The sequence below is a fragment of the Dunckerocampus dactyliophorus genome, chromosome 21 (assembly GCF_027744805.1).
Source record: "Dunckerocampus dactyliophorus isolate RoL2022-P2 chromosome 21, RoL_Ddac_1.1, whole genome shotgun sequence".
In the NCBI taxonomy this organism is placed as follows: Eukaryota; Metazoa; Chordata; class Actinopteri; order Syngnathiformes; family Syngnathidae; genus Dunckerocampus; species Dunckerocampus dactyliophorus.
In genome coordinates, this window is record NC_072839.1 from 510,360 (window position 1) to 528,239 (window position 17,880).

Sequence of the window (17,880 nt, forward strand, 5' to 3'; positions counted from 1 at the left end):
TGATAGGCCCTTGCGCCAGCCAATCAGATATGAAATTGAGAATTCGCAACTGTCTCTGAACCAATAGAAAGAAGGATTGAGGAGGTTATGGGCGGTGTCTTTAGGATCTGCAAGCATGCTATGACTTTGAGAATCCTTGACAGGAAACTACTTCGCATGTTTACATTTAGTATTACCGCCATAAAGTCATATTTCACATACATTGTTATTACGTCAAACATATTATCGAGTGGCAATTTATTTACGTGAAAGAGTCAGAGCATTAGAAACACTTATCCTCGATAAAGTGCAGTTCTACGCCAATGTAAGATTAGGTGTAGTAGTAGCGTATGACCACAAGGTGGCAGGACTCATTAACGTTAAAAGAAATGCTGCATTTGCACTCAATTCAAGCCAATTCATTGATTACATAGTTGATCAAATATTGCAGTCGCAATTGCTCTTACTGCATTTTTAACAGCACTTACTTGGGATAAATCTACGGAGCCCCAGAGCGGACATGGAGAAAAAAAAATATGATGGGTAAAAAAACGTTTGCGTTCCCTCGCAAAACGTTTGCGAGATAACGCAAAACTTTTGCGAGGGAACGCAAAAGAGACTGTGGTAAAGCTGGAAACAAACTGAAGCTGTACTTCAAATCAATATCCTCTGCTAACAACAAGAAAGCTATCAAGACTATAAATCTGTGCTCCCACTTCAATATCCTTAATTTAATTTAATTTTCATTGCTCCATCCGGCGCCGCCAGGTTGCTCCTCAGACTGTCCAGGAGCTCATTGATGCCCTGGTCCAGATCTGGGAGGAGATCCCCCAGGACACCATCCGTAGTCTCATTAGGAGCATGCCCCGACGTTGTCAGGCATGCGTACAAGCACGTGGGGGCCACACAAACTACTGAGAATCATTTTGAGTTGCTACAATGACATTTTAGCTAAATGGATCAGTGTGCTGCATCATTTTTTCACTTTCATTTCTGGGGTGTTTTTGATTCCCCCCCTCTATAGGGTGATCATTTTCATTTCTATCAAATGATGTGGCATCATTTTGTTACTAATACATCACCCACTTATTATCAGGAAACATATTCAACATCATTTTTCCCCCAGTTTAGATCTGATGTGTTTTTGAAGTGTTCCTCTAATTTTTTTGAGCAGTATATAATTACGAAGCAACAAGTTTGTGAAAATTGACTTTTGCATAATTTAGGGCAATTTTCATTAGGTTGTTAATAAATTGACCTCTGTGAAGAGTAGGACCACAAAACTCACCTCACACATCAGCGGCCTTCTCCTGTTCACACGACAGCAAAGACTTTGGGAAAATGTGCTTTTAAATAATTTTGTGTAAATAATATTTTTTTATTAAATGCAATTGTGTAACATGTCCGTTCATTGCTTCACTTGGCCATTGATGTGTGAGGTGAACGTTGTGGTCTTACTCTTCACAGAAGTGAAGTTACTGAACGGACATGTGACACAATTGAATTTACAAACCAGAATTCTAATGAAAATTTCCAAAAATGATTTAAAAGCACATTTTCCAAACTAATTGCTGTAGTAATACCAGGAAGGAGTCACTGATGTGTGAGGTGAGTTTTGTGGTCATTCACGTTACACAAGTGAACTTATGAACAACCTAATAAAAATTGCCGTAAATTATGTAAAAGTCCATTTTCACCAACTTGTTGCTTCTTTTACATTTTTGTAATTCTTAACATAATCAAGGTGTTTTTATTTACTTTGTTAATCTATCATATTTATGTTCATCTATCATACTTATGTTAATCTATCATATTTACATCCTACATCTCTTACGACATAATTTGCAAAAAACATGCAAACTAGCCAACGACGTCATCTATGGCCTTCCAGGACAGCCAATAGAAACTTGTCTTTCTGAGGAGTTGGCAACATTGATGCCAACCGCCATAATACAGATGAAGAAGACATTTGTAGACGATCCCTGCGCTCCGGTGTCGCTGCCGGCTTCTCCTAGAGATCAATACAAGCCAGACTGCAAAGAACACGGCTCGTTTTGATAAAAACTGGGTTGTAGCTGTTTGTCTGTGTTGCCATGGTGGGAAAGAGGTATGTTTTACTGTGTTAAAACCATTCACTTGGGAGTTATTGATCCCGGAATTTTGAATATGTTTCCAGGTTTACTACAGTCTCTTTCGTTCTTTTTTTTTTTTTTTTTTATCCATCATATATTTTTGTCTCCATGTCCCCTCCGGGGCTCCGTACATTTATCACAAGTAAGTGCTGTTAAAAATGCAGTAAGAGCATTTGCAATATTTGATCAACTATGTAATCAATGAATTGGCTTGAATTGAGTGCAAATGCAGCATTTGCACTCAAAAAAGGCTATAAAAGGCTGTGACCAGGATAGGAACCTTCACTCCGTTTCGTGACATAGGTTGGTTTGACGTCACTCTGCCACCAGATGTCGCTAATATTGTTTTTCACTGAAGCGCCGAAGCTCCGAATCTGTTCCGACCACTGATCTGTATAATATATCTGGATAGCTCATACGTCGCACGCCGGAGTGCAAGCCACTGAAGCCAAAGAGACGCCATCTTACCACTCACATCTTGACTACATTGGCACAGCGTACATAGTGTACAAAGCAGATGAAGAGGCTAACAGAACATCTATATTTGACATTAAAAAGCGGGGAGATTCTCCCATTCCTTCAAGTAACGCAACCTTCGTCCCTTAAAAACCATTTGATACGTTATTCTCTATCTTTTGGCTATATTAAATGTACTTTTTCCCCTTCCAATTCTCATTGCCTTTGGGACAAAATTCTACTGTGCACCCTGGCTCAGCACTCCCCTATAGCAATGATAGTTTTACTCCTCTAGAAAGAGATTTTCATTTGAACTGCATATCCCATCCCTTTTTTCCACTAAAATCCATGGTCATGATCCTTTACTTTTTATTTTACTTTCATACAATTCACTATGCTCTCTTCTGTGCAAAATACGAATCATCAATCAAGTTTTAAAGTCATTTAACATTTTGATGATTTTTTTTGTTTGTGTTATGAAATAAAAATAACCTCTTTTCTGATACAGAAATATATTTGAACAAAAACCAGAGGAATAATATGTGATAGCCATAATGTGTAATAACCATAAACACATACACAGAAAACAACAACACTGGAACAAAACCATATGCTTTGGGTAAGACAATACGTTGTTAGCAATCTCAAACATACCGGTATGCATGTTCAGTAATGTTATTTTCCAGAACATATCATATGAATGGATCCTTTTACGTCAGTCATTCAGCAGCAAAAAAAAAAGGTTGTTTATCCAAATGAAGGGTCATGCCGGGTCAATTGTATGCAAACTGGCTTGCTAACTGCACTGTATACAATGCCTGGTAAGCATCATGGAAGCACTGAGATTCTCCCATTCCTTCAAGTAACGCAACCTTCGTCCCTTAAAGAAATACATATATCACGATATAACAAAAAAGTACGTACATTTCCTCTTAGCTATTATAGACCTATATCAACCTATCAATTCTGGACATACATTTAATCAGAGGAATTTTACATGATTGAAAATATCTGAGAGATCAACAGTGCAAAACCCTTAAATGATCAATCATAAATCTACATTTCAATCATACTTATACGTGAAATGTTCATCCACAGCCTTTGAACTGGCGATTTGTGCAGTTAATAGCTGCACATGCAGGCATCTTAAGGCAAAATTTGTGTCCAATCCGAATTAATAAAAGAAGTTCACTACGAATGCAAAAGCTTGTCCGAGAAGTGTTTCTTGTGAGTAGCAATATGGCGGCCGCGTGGCTTCACAAGTCATCGACAATGAGCTATCCAGATATATAATACAGATCAGTGGTTCCGACACAATTTGAAGGAAAGCCTCAAACCTTAACGAGGCTTCTATCCTTCCATCTGTAGTTGATGTATAAAACACATAAGAATGCACTGCCGTAATTACAGGCAAACACATCCTCAGGCCCCACAAGAAAACTGGCAAGTTGTACATTTCAATAACAAGTGACTACTTCCGGACTACGGAAAGGCCTTTAGGACAAATGTAGCATACAAGCGCACTGCAAATAACACACCAACACACTGTTACACCTGTGTATTTATTTTAGGTTTTTACCATTTTTGTGTTTGAAACTGCTTACTTCTGGCCACAAATAAGTGTGTATAAGTATATAAGTGTAAGGCAAGGAAGGCCCCGGGACCGGACGGCATCAGCCCTAGAATCCTCAAGGACTGTGCTGACCAGCTCTCTGGAGTTTTCAGGCACTTGTTCAATCTCAGCCTGAGCCTGGATAAAGTCCCGGCCCTGTGGAAGACCTCCTGTGTGGTCCCGATACCAAAGACACCGCGTCCCAAGGAGCCTAACCACTTCAGGCCTGTTGCCTTGACCTCTCACCTGATGAAGGCCATGGAGAGGATTATCCTGCAGCACCTGCGACCCCTGGTGGGCACTCAGCTGGACCCCCTGCAGTTTGCTTACCGGCCTGGTATCTGTGGACGACGCAGTGATCTATGTGCTGCACAGATCACTGCTACACCTGGAGGACAGCGGGAGCGCTGTGAGGGTCATGTTTTTTGACTTCTCCAGTGCCTTTAACACCATCCAGCCGTCACTACTCAGAGTGAAGATGGAGAGTGTGGGAGTAGGCCAACACCTGACTGCATGGGTTATAGACTACCTCACCAACAGACCACAGTATGTGAGGCTCCGTCATGTGTGTCTGACATGGTACTCTGCAGCACAGGTGCCCCTCAGGGTACGGTGCTCTCCCCTTTCCTCTTCACCCTCTACACCTCGGACTTCACACACAACTCCACACAGTGTCACATCCAGAAGTTCTCCAATGACACAGCCATTGTGGGTTGTGTTTCAGAGGGGAATGATCTGGAATACAGGACAGTCATCAGGGACTTTGTCAGCTGGAGTGAGCTTAACCAGCTGCAACTCAACACCAGCAAGACAAAGGAGATGATCATTAACTTCCAGAGGAAAACATCTCACTTCACACCGGTGAACATCCAGGGAGCGGACATAGAGTTGGTAGACAGCTACAAATTCCTGGGTGTTCACCTCAACAACAAACTAGACTGGTCCGTCAACACCCACGCCCTCTACAAGAAGGGCCAGAGTCGCCTCCACCTGCTGAGGAGACTGAGGTCCTTTGGTGTGTGCAGGACTCTTTTACGGACCTTTTATGACTCTGTGGTGGCCTCAGCCATCTTCTATGCTGTGGGCTGCTGGAGAGGGGGCAGCACGGACAGGGACAGGAGCAGGATCAATAGACTGATCAGGAGAGCGAGCTCTGTCCTGGACGGTCCTCTGGACTCCGTGGAAGAAGTGGGGGAGAGAAGGATGTTGGCTAAGCTGACATCCATCATGAACAACACCTCTCACCCGCTACATGACACTGTGGGTTCCCTTAGCAGCTCCTTCAGCAGCAGACTGTTACACCCACGGTGTAAGAAGGAGAGGTTCCGCAGGTCCTTCATACCGACCGCTGTCAGGCTCTACAACACCTGCACCACCTGAACCATGTTGTAGTCAATATGTATTCTTTACACTGTATTCTTTACTTGCATATCTTGCTTGCTGCTGTAACAAGTGAATTACCTGCTGTGGGATTAATAAAGTACACTGCAATACAATACAATACACCTCCCCATCCTGATGAATTTCTCCTGAGGGGGAGAACAGGATGCTTCCTGCCCACACTCTCCTGGGGTGGGTGTGGGGGGGTCAAATACATTTGTTTACATTTGGTAAATAAGAGCAGAATAAAAGTCAGGCTGCTGTGCTTTTATTCACATACGCAAGTACAAACATTCACCTTTCAGCGTATATTCTGTACACTAGATGTACTTCATCTTTCTTCTTTGCCAACATCGTATACACATTATTTACATATGTACACTCATACATCTAATATTACATTTTATACACACACTCAACGCAAGTACAAGGCTATGATGAATGCACAGGACATCAACATAAAAAGAAAAAACTTGATTGGTTTACATTCAAAATATTGTTTTGTTGGCACACTAAAGAGCAGTGATTCCCAATCTGAATTTTATTACTTCTACTGTTGGGACTTATTGATGAATGCAATGAAATGCGGTAGTTTCAGTAAACGTGTCATAGCATAGAATGTCCACTAGATGTCAATGTTGCCACTTCTATTAGTTCGCTCATGGGCTGAGCCGAGCTGATTGGCTGCCGGCTGGTGTCAATCAAAGTGCAAGCCAATTTTAAACCATCAAGCGGGAAATAAAACGCTACTGATCATGGAGATTATTTGTCAATCATGAAGAGTTGATGCTGGTTTGGCGAGAGAGATGCCGGTTCCTTTCCTGAGCACTGCCGTGGTTCTCTTGAGCAAACATTTGTGCACTTTACGTGCTGAGCGGGAAGTGAAATGATTGTGGCCTTTTTGTTTTGTTTCAGAGTGTTTTTGACATTTCTCCTTCCACGTGTGTCCCATCCTGCTCTCTGTGTGGATTTATTTCATTTATTTAGTTTGGAGCCACCTGCTGATTTGTACGTATACATCTCCATAAACATAAAATATAGTTTCCAATCCCATTTAATGTTACGTATGCTGTACAGCTGATGCTAGACAACCCAGGAAAAGACAAAAACAGCTAAAACTATGAGAATAAAGTCATAATGTTGCAAAAAATGTCGCATTACAAGGTTCCCAATGTTGGAATTGGGACTTTTTCTGTTTAGTTGGTCAACGAAAATGATCCAATTTTACTTCATTGGCCTGAAAAAGACGATTCATTCACTAGAAATGACGTATCTCTTGTCCAGCTAGCTGTAGCACACTGTGGCAGGCAGAACAATGCAATGCTCCACCACTAGAGGGCAGTACGTAAACCATTCACACGTATTTCTACTCTTTGTGGCATTTTTGTTTGGTGGCGTGAGATTTCTCTTCTGTAAAATGTATGCCTGTATTCATAAATGCTGGGAAATACTCATGCATACACACACACACACACACACACACACACACACACATATATATACATTGCTCAAAAAAATAAAGGGAACACTCAATTCACACTCAGTCAAAACTGCTGCGCCGTTATTCAAACTGTCCACTTTGGAAGCAACACAGTTTGACAATCAATTTCACATGCTGTTGAGCAAATGGAATAAACAGGTGGTGTCTTTTTCCACTTTAATTTTGAGTGTGACTCCAAATCCAGACCTGCGTGGGTTAATGTACATTTGATTTCAGTTGATAATTTTTGTGTGAATTTGTTGTCAGCACATTAAACCATGTAAAGACCAAAATATTTAATCAGAATATTTCTTTAATATATATATATATATATATCTTTTGCAGAAGGGAATGGAACACAATTAGAATGGTTACTCCACCTAGTGGTGAAGCAGGTGACCTACAGTTTTATCAACCCTTCATGAGGTGAAGAAAATAGTATTTTTTAACGTGTTTTTCTTTGATTAAGTCAGTTGTTTCTGTCATCGAGGATCTTTGACGGGTGTTTTTCCAACAGATTCCTAAAACCAGCAGAGACGTCCTGTCATATAGAGGATCTTTGAGGAGTGCAAACATCTAGTTTGAGTTGAATAGTCGTGATGTTAAAAAGTGAGAGCAGGTGATGTGCCAAATAAGGATGTATTTCTATATTTTGGAGACATTTACCTTCTATACTATTGTGATTCTTTGTGTTCCCTCCATCATCATCTTTAGAAAAAGGGCAAAAGGATAAAGCGAGAAAAAGGTGAAGAAGGTCGCCTGAGATGGCACCGAATCGTCTGTCCCTCTCTTTTTTTCCTCACGTGCCCCCCCCCGCTTCCTCTATCACCCGTCACCCTGACAGGACGGGTAATTGGACGCAGTCGTCTCTCTCTCCTTCCTTTCTGTCTCGTTCTCTCCTCCTCCCGGCGGCTCTGCGGGAGCCTCGGGGCCCGGAAATAGCTGATGACAAGATAGCCGCTGCTGTCTTTCACTTCGCTCAAGGTTACCCCACCCTTTCTTGACAGACGCCACACCTGAGGGGCGGGGGCGCTGGTGGAGGGTGTGTGTGTGTGTGCGTGTGCGTGTGTGTAAGCGTGTTTAAAAGAGACCAAGAAAAACACACCATTCTTTTTATTTCCTCTTCCTTTCAGCACGTCCAGTCGACCTTCCGGGTTTTCTATTGAGTGGAGTGGTCCATTCAGAACCACGTGCGTGCACACACACACACACACACACACACACACACACATGATGGTGACAGCCGTGAGTGTGCAGCTTTCACTCGCAGTTATAAAGCCGTTTGCAAAGATCATGGCCCTACCTTGCCCTAATAAAAAAATAAAGGTTAACACACACGCACGCGCACACACACACGCACACACACTCTTTAGTCCAACAGCAGGAACTGTTCTTGCTCAGGTGGTTTCTTCACCCAAGTGCCAAGGCCCGATTCCTGCAGTGAGCGGAACCACTGCTGCTTGGCGGTCTGGTAAGGACGCGCCGCCATCTTGGCCTGACAGTAAACAAGATGGCCATCGTCTGGGCAGCACGGCGGGAACCCCAGCTGGAGAAAAAAAATAAATAAATAAATCAGCAAAAGGGAGAAAGAGAAGAAGAGAGAGAGTGAGGATGCCAGGCTTAACGAGGAGAATGTAACAGTCATGATAATCATAATAACCATGCTAATAATATAATAGTACGTCTTCCAAAGAATGGAGCAGTAATGATAATCATAATAACCATGCTAATAATATAATAGTACGTCTTCCAAAGAATGGAACAGTCATGATAATCATAATAACCATGCTAATAATATAATAGTACGTCTTCCAAAGAATGTAACAGTAATGATAATCATAATAACCATGCTAATAATATAATAGTACGTCTTCCAAAGAATGTAACAGTCATGATAATCATAATAACCATGCTAATAATATAATAGTACGTCTTCCAAAGAATGGAGCAGTAATGATAATCATAATAACCATGCTAATAATATAATAGTACGTCTTCCAAAGAATGTAACAGTCATGATAATCATAATAACCATGCTAATAATATAATAGTACGTCTTCCAAAGAATGTAACAGTAATGATAATCATAATAACCATGCTAATAATATAATAGTACGTCTTCCAAAGAATGTAACAGTCATGCTAATCATAATAACCATGCTAATAATATAATAGTACGTCTTCCAAAGAATGTAACAGTAATGATAATCATAATAACCATGCTAATAATATACTGTAATAGCACGTCTTCCAAAGAATGTAACAGTCATGATAATCATAATAACCATGCTAATAATATACTGTAATAGTACGTCTTCCAAAGAATGGAACAGTAATGATAATCATAATAACCATGCTAATAATATACTGTAATAGTACGTCTTCCAAAGAATGTAACAGTAATGATAATCATAATAACCATGCTAATAATATAATAGTACGTCTTCCAAAGAATGTAACAGTAATGATAATCATAATAACCATGCTAATAATATACTGTAATAGTACGTCTTCCAAAGAATGTAACAGTCATTATAATCATAATAACCATGCTAATAATATACTGTAATAGTACGTCTTCCAAAGAATGGAACAGTAATGATAATCATAATAACCATGCTAATAATATACTGTAATAGTACGTCTTCCAAATAATGTAACAGTAATGATAATCATAATAACCATGCTAATAATATAATAGTACGTCTTCCAAAGAATGTAACAGTAATGATAATCATAATAACCATGCTAATAATATAATAGTACGTCTTCCAAAGAATGGAACAGAAATGATAATCATAATAACCATGCTAATAATATAATAGTACGTCTTCCAAAGAATGTAACAGTAATGATAATCATAATAACCATGCTAATAATATACTGTAATAGTACGTCTTCCAAAGAATGTAACAGTCATTATAATCATAATAACCATGCTAATAATATACTGTAATAGTACGTCTTCCAAAGAATGGAACAGTAATGATAATCATAATAACCATGCTAATAATATACTGTAATAGTACGTCTTCCAAAGAATGTAACAGTAATGATAATCATAATAACCATGCTAATAATATAATAGTACGTCTTCCAAAGAATGGAGCAGTAATGATAATCATAATAACCATGCTAATAATATACTGTAATAGTACGTCTTCCAAAGAATGTAACAGTAATGATAATCATAATAACCATGCTAATAATATAATAGTACGTCTTCCAAAGAATGTAACAGTCATGATAATCATAATAACCATGCTAATAATATAATAGTACGTCTTCCAAAGAATGTAACAGTAATGATAATCATAATAACCATGCTAATAATATACTGTAATAGTACGTCTTCCAAAGAATGTAACAGTCATGATAATCATAATAACCATGCTAATAATATACTGTAATAGTACGTCTTCCAAAGAATGTAACAGTAATGATAATCATAATAACCATGCTAATAATATAATAGTACGTCTTCCAAAGAATGGAACAGTAATGATAATCATAATAACCATGCTAATAATATACTGTAATAGTACGTCTTCCAAAGAATGTAACAGTAATGATAATCATAATAACCATGCTAATAATATACTGTAATAGTACGTCTTCCAAAGAATGTAACAGTCATGATAATCATAATAACCATGCTAATAATATACTGTAATAGTACGTCTTCCAAAGAATGTAACAGTAATGATAATCATAATAACCATGCTAATAATATAATAGTACGTCTTCCAAAGAATGTAACAGTAATGATAATCATAATAACCATGCTAATAATATAATAGTACGTCTTCCAAAGAATGGAACAGTAATGATAATCATAATAACCATGCTAATAATATACTGTAATAGTACATCTTCCAAAGAATGTAACAGTAATGATAATCATAATAACCATGCTAATAATATACTGTAATAGTACGTCTTCCAAAGAATGTAACAGTCATGATAATCATAATAACCATGCTAATAATAACAACGGTGTGTTATAAAAGGATGTGTGCTGCAGGAAGGGGAAAGGTTGCATCAGTTAGGGAAACAAAGCAAATGAGGTGGCACCAATGCATTTGGGAGGTGCTTGTGAGGTGAGGGAGGCGAGGTGGGGGGTGTCTTCAACAGCTGCGTAATCTCCCCCATTTAAATTTCACAAGCAATTGAACATCCTCTGTGCTTGCTATGCTCTGACGGCAAAACAATGAAGATCATCACAGAGACAAAGGTGGGGTTGGGTGGGGTCGATGGTGAGGAGGGGTTAAGAAGGTAAAAGTTTCTTGTGGAGATGAACGGGACGCCTCTTGCATGCTCCTTCTGCGCATCACGGAGGGGACACTTAGGCTCGGTCGGCTGCTCAAATAGTTCTACTTTCATGGTCGTCGTCTCCGTATGGACGTGAGAGTGAGAGGTCTGCTGTTAAGGATCTATGCTGCCGGGGAACACTTTCATCTAGCGCAGAAAGAAAGGTGTTGACGCCATGGATCTTCTGGTAATAATAAAATGTTTTGGTGAAATGGAGGTTGTATGGTAAAATACGGTACATTAACATGACACGCATGAACGTACACTTCCTATTCCATGATACACACACATGACGTCATACTAATATACTGTCCATTAACATGAACGTATGATACGTAGTGTCCACACACATGATGTCATACTAATATACTGTCCATTAACATGAACGTATGATACGTAGTGTCCACACACATGATGTCATACTAATATACTGTCCATTAACATGAACGTATGATACGTAGTGTCCACACACATGATGTCATACTAATATACTGTCCATTAACATGAACGTATGATACGTAGTGTCCACACACATGATGTCATACTAATATACTGTCCATTAACATGAACGTATGATACGTAGTGTCCACACACATGATGTCATACTAATATACTGTCCATTAACATGAACGTATGATACGTAGTGTCCACACACATGATGTCATACTAATATACTGTCCATTAACATGAACGTATGATACGTAGTGTCCACACACACCAGCTTCCATTGAATATACTGTATGCACAATATAAATACATCATATCAATCAGCATTTAGTTGTATTTGTAATATTTGATGTTATTATGATAGTATTTATGTGATGTACTATTTATGTTGGATTTCCTAACTAATGAATCATGAAATGAAAGACTTTTTGTATCAGGTACTTTATGAATATGATATGTCTTTAGGGATGTCCTGTATCAGGGTTATTCCACGTGTTTTTCTGTAAATATAAGGCCTGGGGGGCTGGACTTGATCACTTTACACGTTTCCATGTGGAAATGGCTAACACATGCCAGTCAAAGATCCTCTATATGCCAAAGATGCTGGGGCTGTTTGTGTGTGTGTGTGTGTGTGTGTGTGTGTGTGTGTGTGTGTGTGTGTGTAGAGTGTGACGTGGTTGATGTTGGGCCTGCAGGCTGCCAGGTGACTAGGTGACTAGGTGACTAGGTGACTAGTTGAGCAGGTTTATCCTATCAGTACAGTACTCGGAGGAACATGGAAAGGTTATCTTAGTTTTTGGTGTGATTGCAGGCCGTGTAGACCTCGTCAGGTCACAGGCCAATAAAACAAGCTGCGGCGTGCGAACGGCCCCCGGGCCGCACTTTGGCCCCCCCCCGGTGTTGAAATGTGTGTGTGATGTTCCAGCGTAAGCGTAAGAGAATGTGCACGAGTGCTGCTACTAGACAAGTGTTGCTTGTTCTGACATTGGAGAAAAGAAAAATGGAAAGAAAGAAAGTGTTGACTTTGCAGCAAGGTGACCTTGATGGCGCAGTGACCTCCCACCAGCAGTGTTTGGAGAAATAAAAGCAGACGTACAACAATGCGGACCCAAAATGGGATTTGAGAGAAACAGCGGAGGCGTTATCTAACCTTGCTAGCAGAAAGAAATCAATGCGCAGACTAAACGTGACATTTCTCTCCTCGTGAAGGCGACGCGTCGTCACGTCCTCACCTTGCAGTGGACTCGTCTCCAGCAGGTGAACAGGGCGTGTTTGCAGAGGCGTGAGGGCATCCCTGAGTCGCGTCTCCTCCCTGTTGCCGTGGTGACCACCTCCACCTGCGTGTCGCCCAACGTCCAGTTGATGCTGACGCACGACGCCTTCCCCGAACGCTGGTGCTCCACGCAGCTCAAACCTGCAGCACGACACGCACACACGCACGCACACACACACACACACGCACACACACGCACACACACACACACACACACACACACACAGCACTTGAATAACAATTCTACTTTCTTCTTCAATCATCTTCAGAAATATCCAATATCATAACTTTATTCCCATAATATCATAACTTTATTCCCATAATATCTTTACTTTATTCCCATAATATCTTTACTTTATTCCCATAATATCATAACTTTATTCCCATAATATCTTTACTTTATTCCCATAATATCTTTACTTTATTCCCATAATATCATAACTTTATTCCCATAATATCTTTACTTTATTCCCATAATATCTTTACTTTATTCCCATAATATCATAACTTTATTCCCATAATATCTTTACTTTATTCCCATAATATCATAACTTTATTCCCATAATATCATAACTTTATTCCCATAATATCTTTACTTTATTCCCATAATATCATAACTTTATTCCCATAATATCTTTACTTTATTCCCATAATATCATAACTTTATTCCCATAATATCTTTACTTTATTCCCATAATATCTTAACTTTATTCCCATAATATCTTAACTTTATTCCCATAATATCTTTACTTTATTCCCATAATATCTTTACTTTATTCCCATAATATCTTTACTTTATTCCCATAATATCTTAACTTTATTCCCATAATAACTTAACTTTATTCCCATAATAACTTAACTTTATTCCCATAATATCAACATGGAACATTGTTTGCAGATGTTCTTCTTGTACTACGATGATTTATTCATGTGACCTTTGACTTCATGCAGCTAACATTACTGCTTTTTCCACAAAAATGACAACTATTCCGTTGTCTTGGTTTATTATGACTTCAAAAAAGTGTATTTAATATTTCAGCTTGATGCTACTAAAATGTGGTTCATGTTCTCATCCTAACAAAATAAAAGGACCAGCTTTTCTCCTTAGATTTCAAATGTTTCCATTTATTGCTTTATTTATTTTGGTTTTCTTGTTAGATATTTTAAATTAAAATAATTAAAAAAAAAAACAGCTTTGGCCACAAATGGCCCCCAGGCCACACTTTGGACACCCTGTTGGAGGTGAGGGTGCGTTACGGGCGTGTTGACGCACGCGCTGCCGTCAGGGATTGTTGGCAGACATGCTGAAAGTGTGACCTCTAATCCCACAGATTAACCTCTCCTTCTCCTCCGCTCCTCAGTTAATGAGAATCACAAAGGAAGGAGGTGAAGGTGAGAGGAAGGTCACGTTGCTTGATGATGATGGTGGTGATGAAGCTTCTGGGGTAAAAAGGTGTGAGAGACGTAATAATGCTAACGTACCTTGTACTTGATGATGTACTGGTACTGGTACTAGTACTGGTTAGGAGTACTTGTACAACTAGTTCTATTACTAGTACTACTACTGGTACTAGTACTGGTACTGGTTAGAAGTACTTGTACTACTAGTTCTATTACTAGTACTAGTACTGGTACTGGTACTGGTACTGGTTAGGAGTACTTGTACTACTAGTTCTACAACTAGTACTAGTACTAGTACTGGTACTGAGTAGGAGTAACATAACATCAGGAGAAGTGATGTTTTCTTTCTGATGCTTTTATTTTGATATATTTATTTGTCCAGTCTCCTTTTTTGGGAGGTGTATTTTTTCCCTTTTTTCTTTTTCAGAGCTAAATGAATATTTCTTCCTTTCGGCATACATTTCAAAAAAGTATTCTTTTTTGGTTTTCAACGGTAGAAAAAGCGAACCTCAGATCTCCCAAAAATGTCCAACTTGATTTAAACCCAAAAAAGACATTTTATTTTTTATTTCATAGCTAAATTTATCGCATATTTTTTTTTTTATTTTTTTAGCACATATTTAAAAATAAATAACTTTTCTGTCTTCAATGATGAAAAAGTGAGCAAAAGTCAGCAGATATCATGAAATATGACTTCCACCAACCGTTCCCAAACTAACGTTTCAGAGATGAATGAGTGGATTGTTTCATTTTTATCACACATTTGGGAACAACTTCCCCCCCAAAAATGGCGTGGTGCGTCAGCGAATCCTGGAATTGACGTGAAGTACTCGAAAAAGGAGAAGTGTTCGTGAAAAGGAGCCCTCAGGCCTTCACACCGCTACCGCTTGGTACTCGGGTGGTATCAGCAATGTGATATCACACCAATCATTTGCTGCTCAAGGCTGAACTTTGACCTTGTTAGTTGCATCATCTCATGAACATAGCGACTATGATCTGGGACCTCCACTCGGTCATCAAGTCCAAGTGGACGCGTGCAGGAGACAACGTAATAATGTGACCTTGACTTCTGACCTCTCACAGCAGGTGGAGATATCGCCTCATGGCTTCCATACCAGATTACACTGCAGGTCATAGGTCATAGGTCATAGGTGGTGATTGTGGTCATCGTTCAAGTCAAGTCAGACATGATGAGCACTAAGGTATGATCATCCTCACTCTGGTATCATATGTGGATCGGTGCCCATAGCAACATATCATAGCAACATATCCCACAATATTAAGTACACCTGCTCAATCTACGCCTAATAGCATATCATCATCATCATCATCAGAATCAGGGCCTGAGCGCCAAGCAGGAGCGGCTGAAGGCTCTTTTATTTCATCACTTTCACTTCATAGAACACAAATAGTGTTCAATTTAAATATATCAAAACGTTTTTTTTTTTTTTTTAAATAATACCAAAAAAGTGTCTTATTTTAATATTTCCAGGCTTTTGACCTGAGCAGTGACCCTGAGGTGTGTCTTTAGCTCCCCTGCGGATATCAATACGTGCTACTGGAGTATTGATGCTGCACGAAGCTTCACTGATCACCAACCAAGACAACCAGAAAGCAAACCACGCTGGTCCAAGTACTGCTAGCGTGCGTGCGTGCGTGCGTGCGTAGTACCACTGAGCAGCGGCTGGTTGCGTCTGTATGCGACAGGGAGCGGGCCCAGACGTTCCTGCCGTTGGTTGAGGACTCTGCCCAGGTGGCCCGGGTGGCGCAGGCTGCCCACGGTGAGGCTGTGCAGGTACACGGGCTCCATCAGGTGGCTTAGCAGCGCCCCCTGCAGGCCCACAACATTCCACCTGTGCAAAAGGGAAGTGTTTTATGTGGCGGAAGGTGTGGAGGAGATGAGGGAGGAACGAGATGGGGGGGAGGGATGGTGACAGTTGGGGGGGAGAGGAGGGGTGAAAGTGAAAGAGAGCATTTTGAAAGCTTCAATGACGGGTAGAGACAATTTGATCATTATCTTGATGTCGGACGTGATGAATAACACACACACACACACACACACACACACACACACACACACACACACACACACACACACCATTTCCCCCAGGAGCACAGCCAACAAGAACAGTGCATCAGTATTGATTCCAACAAGCATTGTGTGCATACGTGAGTGCCCGGGGAGGGGGGCAGGGGTTAATGCACTGCACAGTGCAGGAGGGATCACCTGTGGGGGTGTTTGTCCTGTCTTGGTTTGGTGTTCCACAGAAATGAGGGGAACAAAATTGACGTGACACTCTTCTGGTTTTGGAAGCGTGAAGATGCCCAACAGCCTCCAGTGGTGCCTCCTGCTGGCACGAATGAGCAACTGCTAAGATCAGTTGGTGATCTTGGAAGAGTACCCTAGCCTGGTAACCAGTCACCATTCCCTGTCACGATGCCCCCCCTGGACTAAGCATGATGCTTATCCTCATCCTTATGGATTCTCGACAGCAAACGTTTGCTTGGGTGTCCTAACGTTTCCCAGCGAGGGCCACACGGAAAAAGGAAAGGATGCAACTTCTCCACTTTGCAAAAGGGAGCTATGCTAACAAGTGAGAGTCTATACGTGATCTTCCACCTCAGCAGGTGACAAAACAACTTCACTCCTTTCCCCACGTTTGCTGTTTTTGTTCCAATTTTCTAAATATTTCAACATTTTTCTTACATGATGTTCATACAGTTACCTTTTGTAATGTTATGACTTTATTCCCATAATATTTTAACTTTATTCCTATAATATTAGGACTTTATTCTCATAATATTTTACATTTATTCCTATAATATTTACACTTTATTGCCAAAATATTTACAACTTATTCCCATGATATTTCCACTTTATTCCCATAATATTGTATCTTTATTCCCATCAGATAAGTTTTTCCTAAACCTAATTTTCCAACAGACAACTTTGTTTTGTTTCTCATATTATGATTTTTAAAAAACATATTTGTCTTTAATATTTCAACACAATGCTGCTAAAATAACATTTTCTTAATAAAGAATTGTCATAAAAATTAATAACAAATTTATACAATTAATAAAAAAAGTTGTAATACCAAAAACAACTTGTTTTTGATATTACAACTTAAAAAAAACATCTTTCTTAAATAGTTTAACTTTATGCAAGTAAAATGTTTTTTCCTCATATTACATTATTCTAGTAAAATTAGGACATTTTAATGTCAGAGTCCTTTTTTTTGTCCTTAATAGTTTGACTTTATTCTTGCAACATTACAGCAAATTACTATTTATTTTCCCATTTTTGCTGTTTTTTAAATTGTATTAACTAATATTTTTAGAATGTGCTACGGGCCAATAAAAAACAGCCACGGGCACAAATGGCCCCCAGGCCACGCTTTGGACGCCC

At 39.6% G+C, this 17,880-nt stretch overlaps 1 protein-coding gene across 2 annotated transcripts in view; it reads right to left on the reverse strand.

Annotated features, from left to right (window-relative positions):
* Window positions 1–5,834: 5,834 nt before the first annotated feature.
* adarb2 (adenosine deaminase RNA specific B2 (inactive)) overlaps window positions 5,835–17,880 on the reverse strand; it is a 240,929-nt gene continuing 228,883 nt past the window's right edge. For both annotated transcript variants that reach the window (XM_054765976.1, XM_054765975.1), the window contains exons 8-10: window positions 16,143–16,324; window positions 13,030–13,211; window positions 5,835–8,585 (exon numbers count right to left, since the gene is read on the reverse strand). In XM_054765976.1, coding sequence (XP_054621951.1) covers window positions 8,409–8,585; window positions 13,030–13,211; window positions 16,143–16,324 — 541 coding nt within the window. In that variant the 3' untranslated portion in view covers window positions 5,835–8,408. The remainder of the gene's footprint in view (window positions 8,586–13,029; window positions 13,212–16,142; window positions 16,325–17,880) is intronic.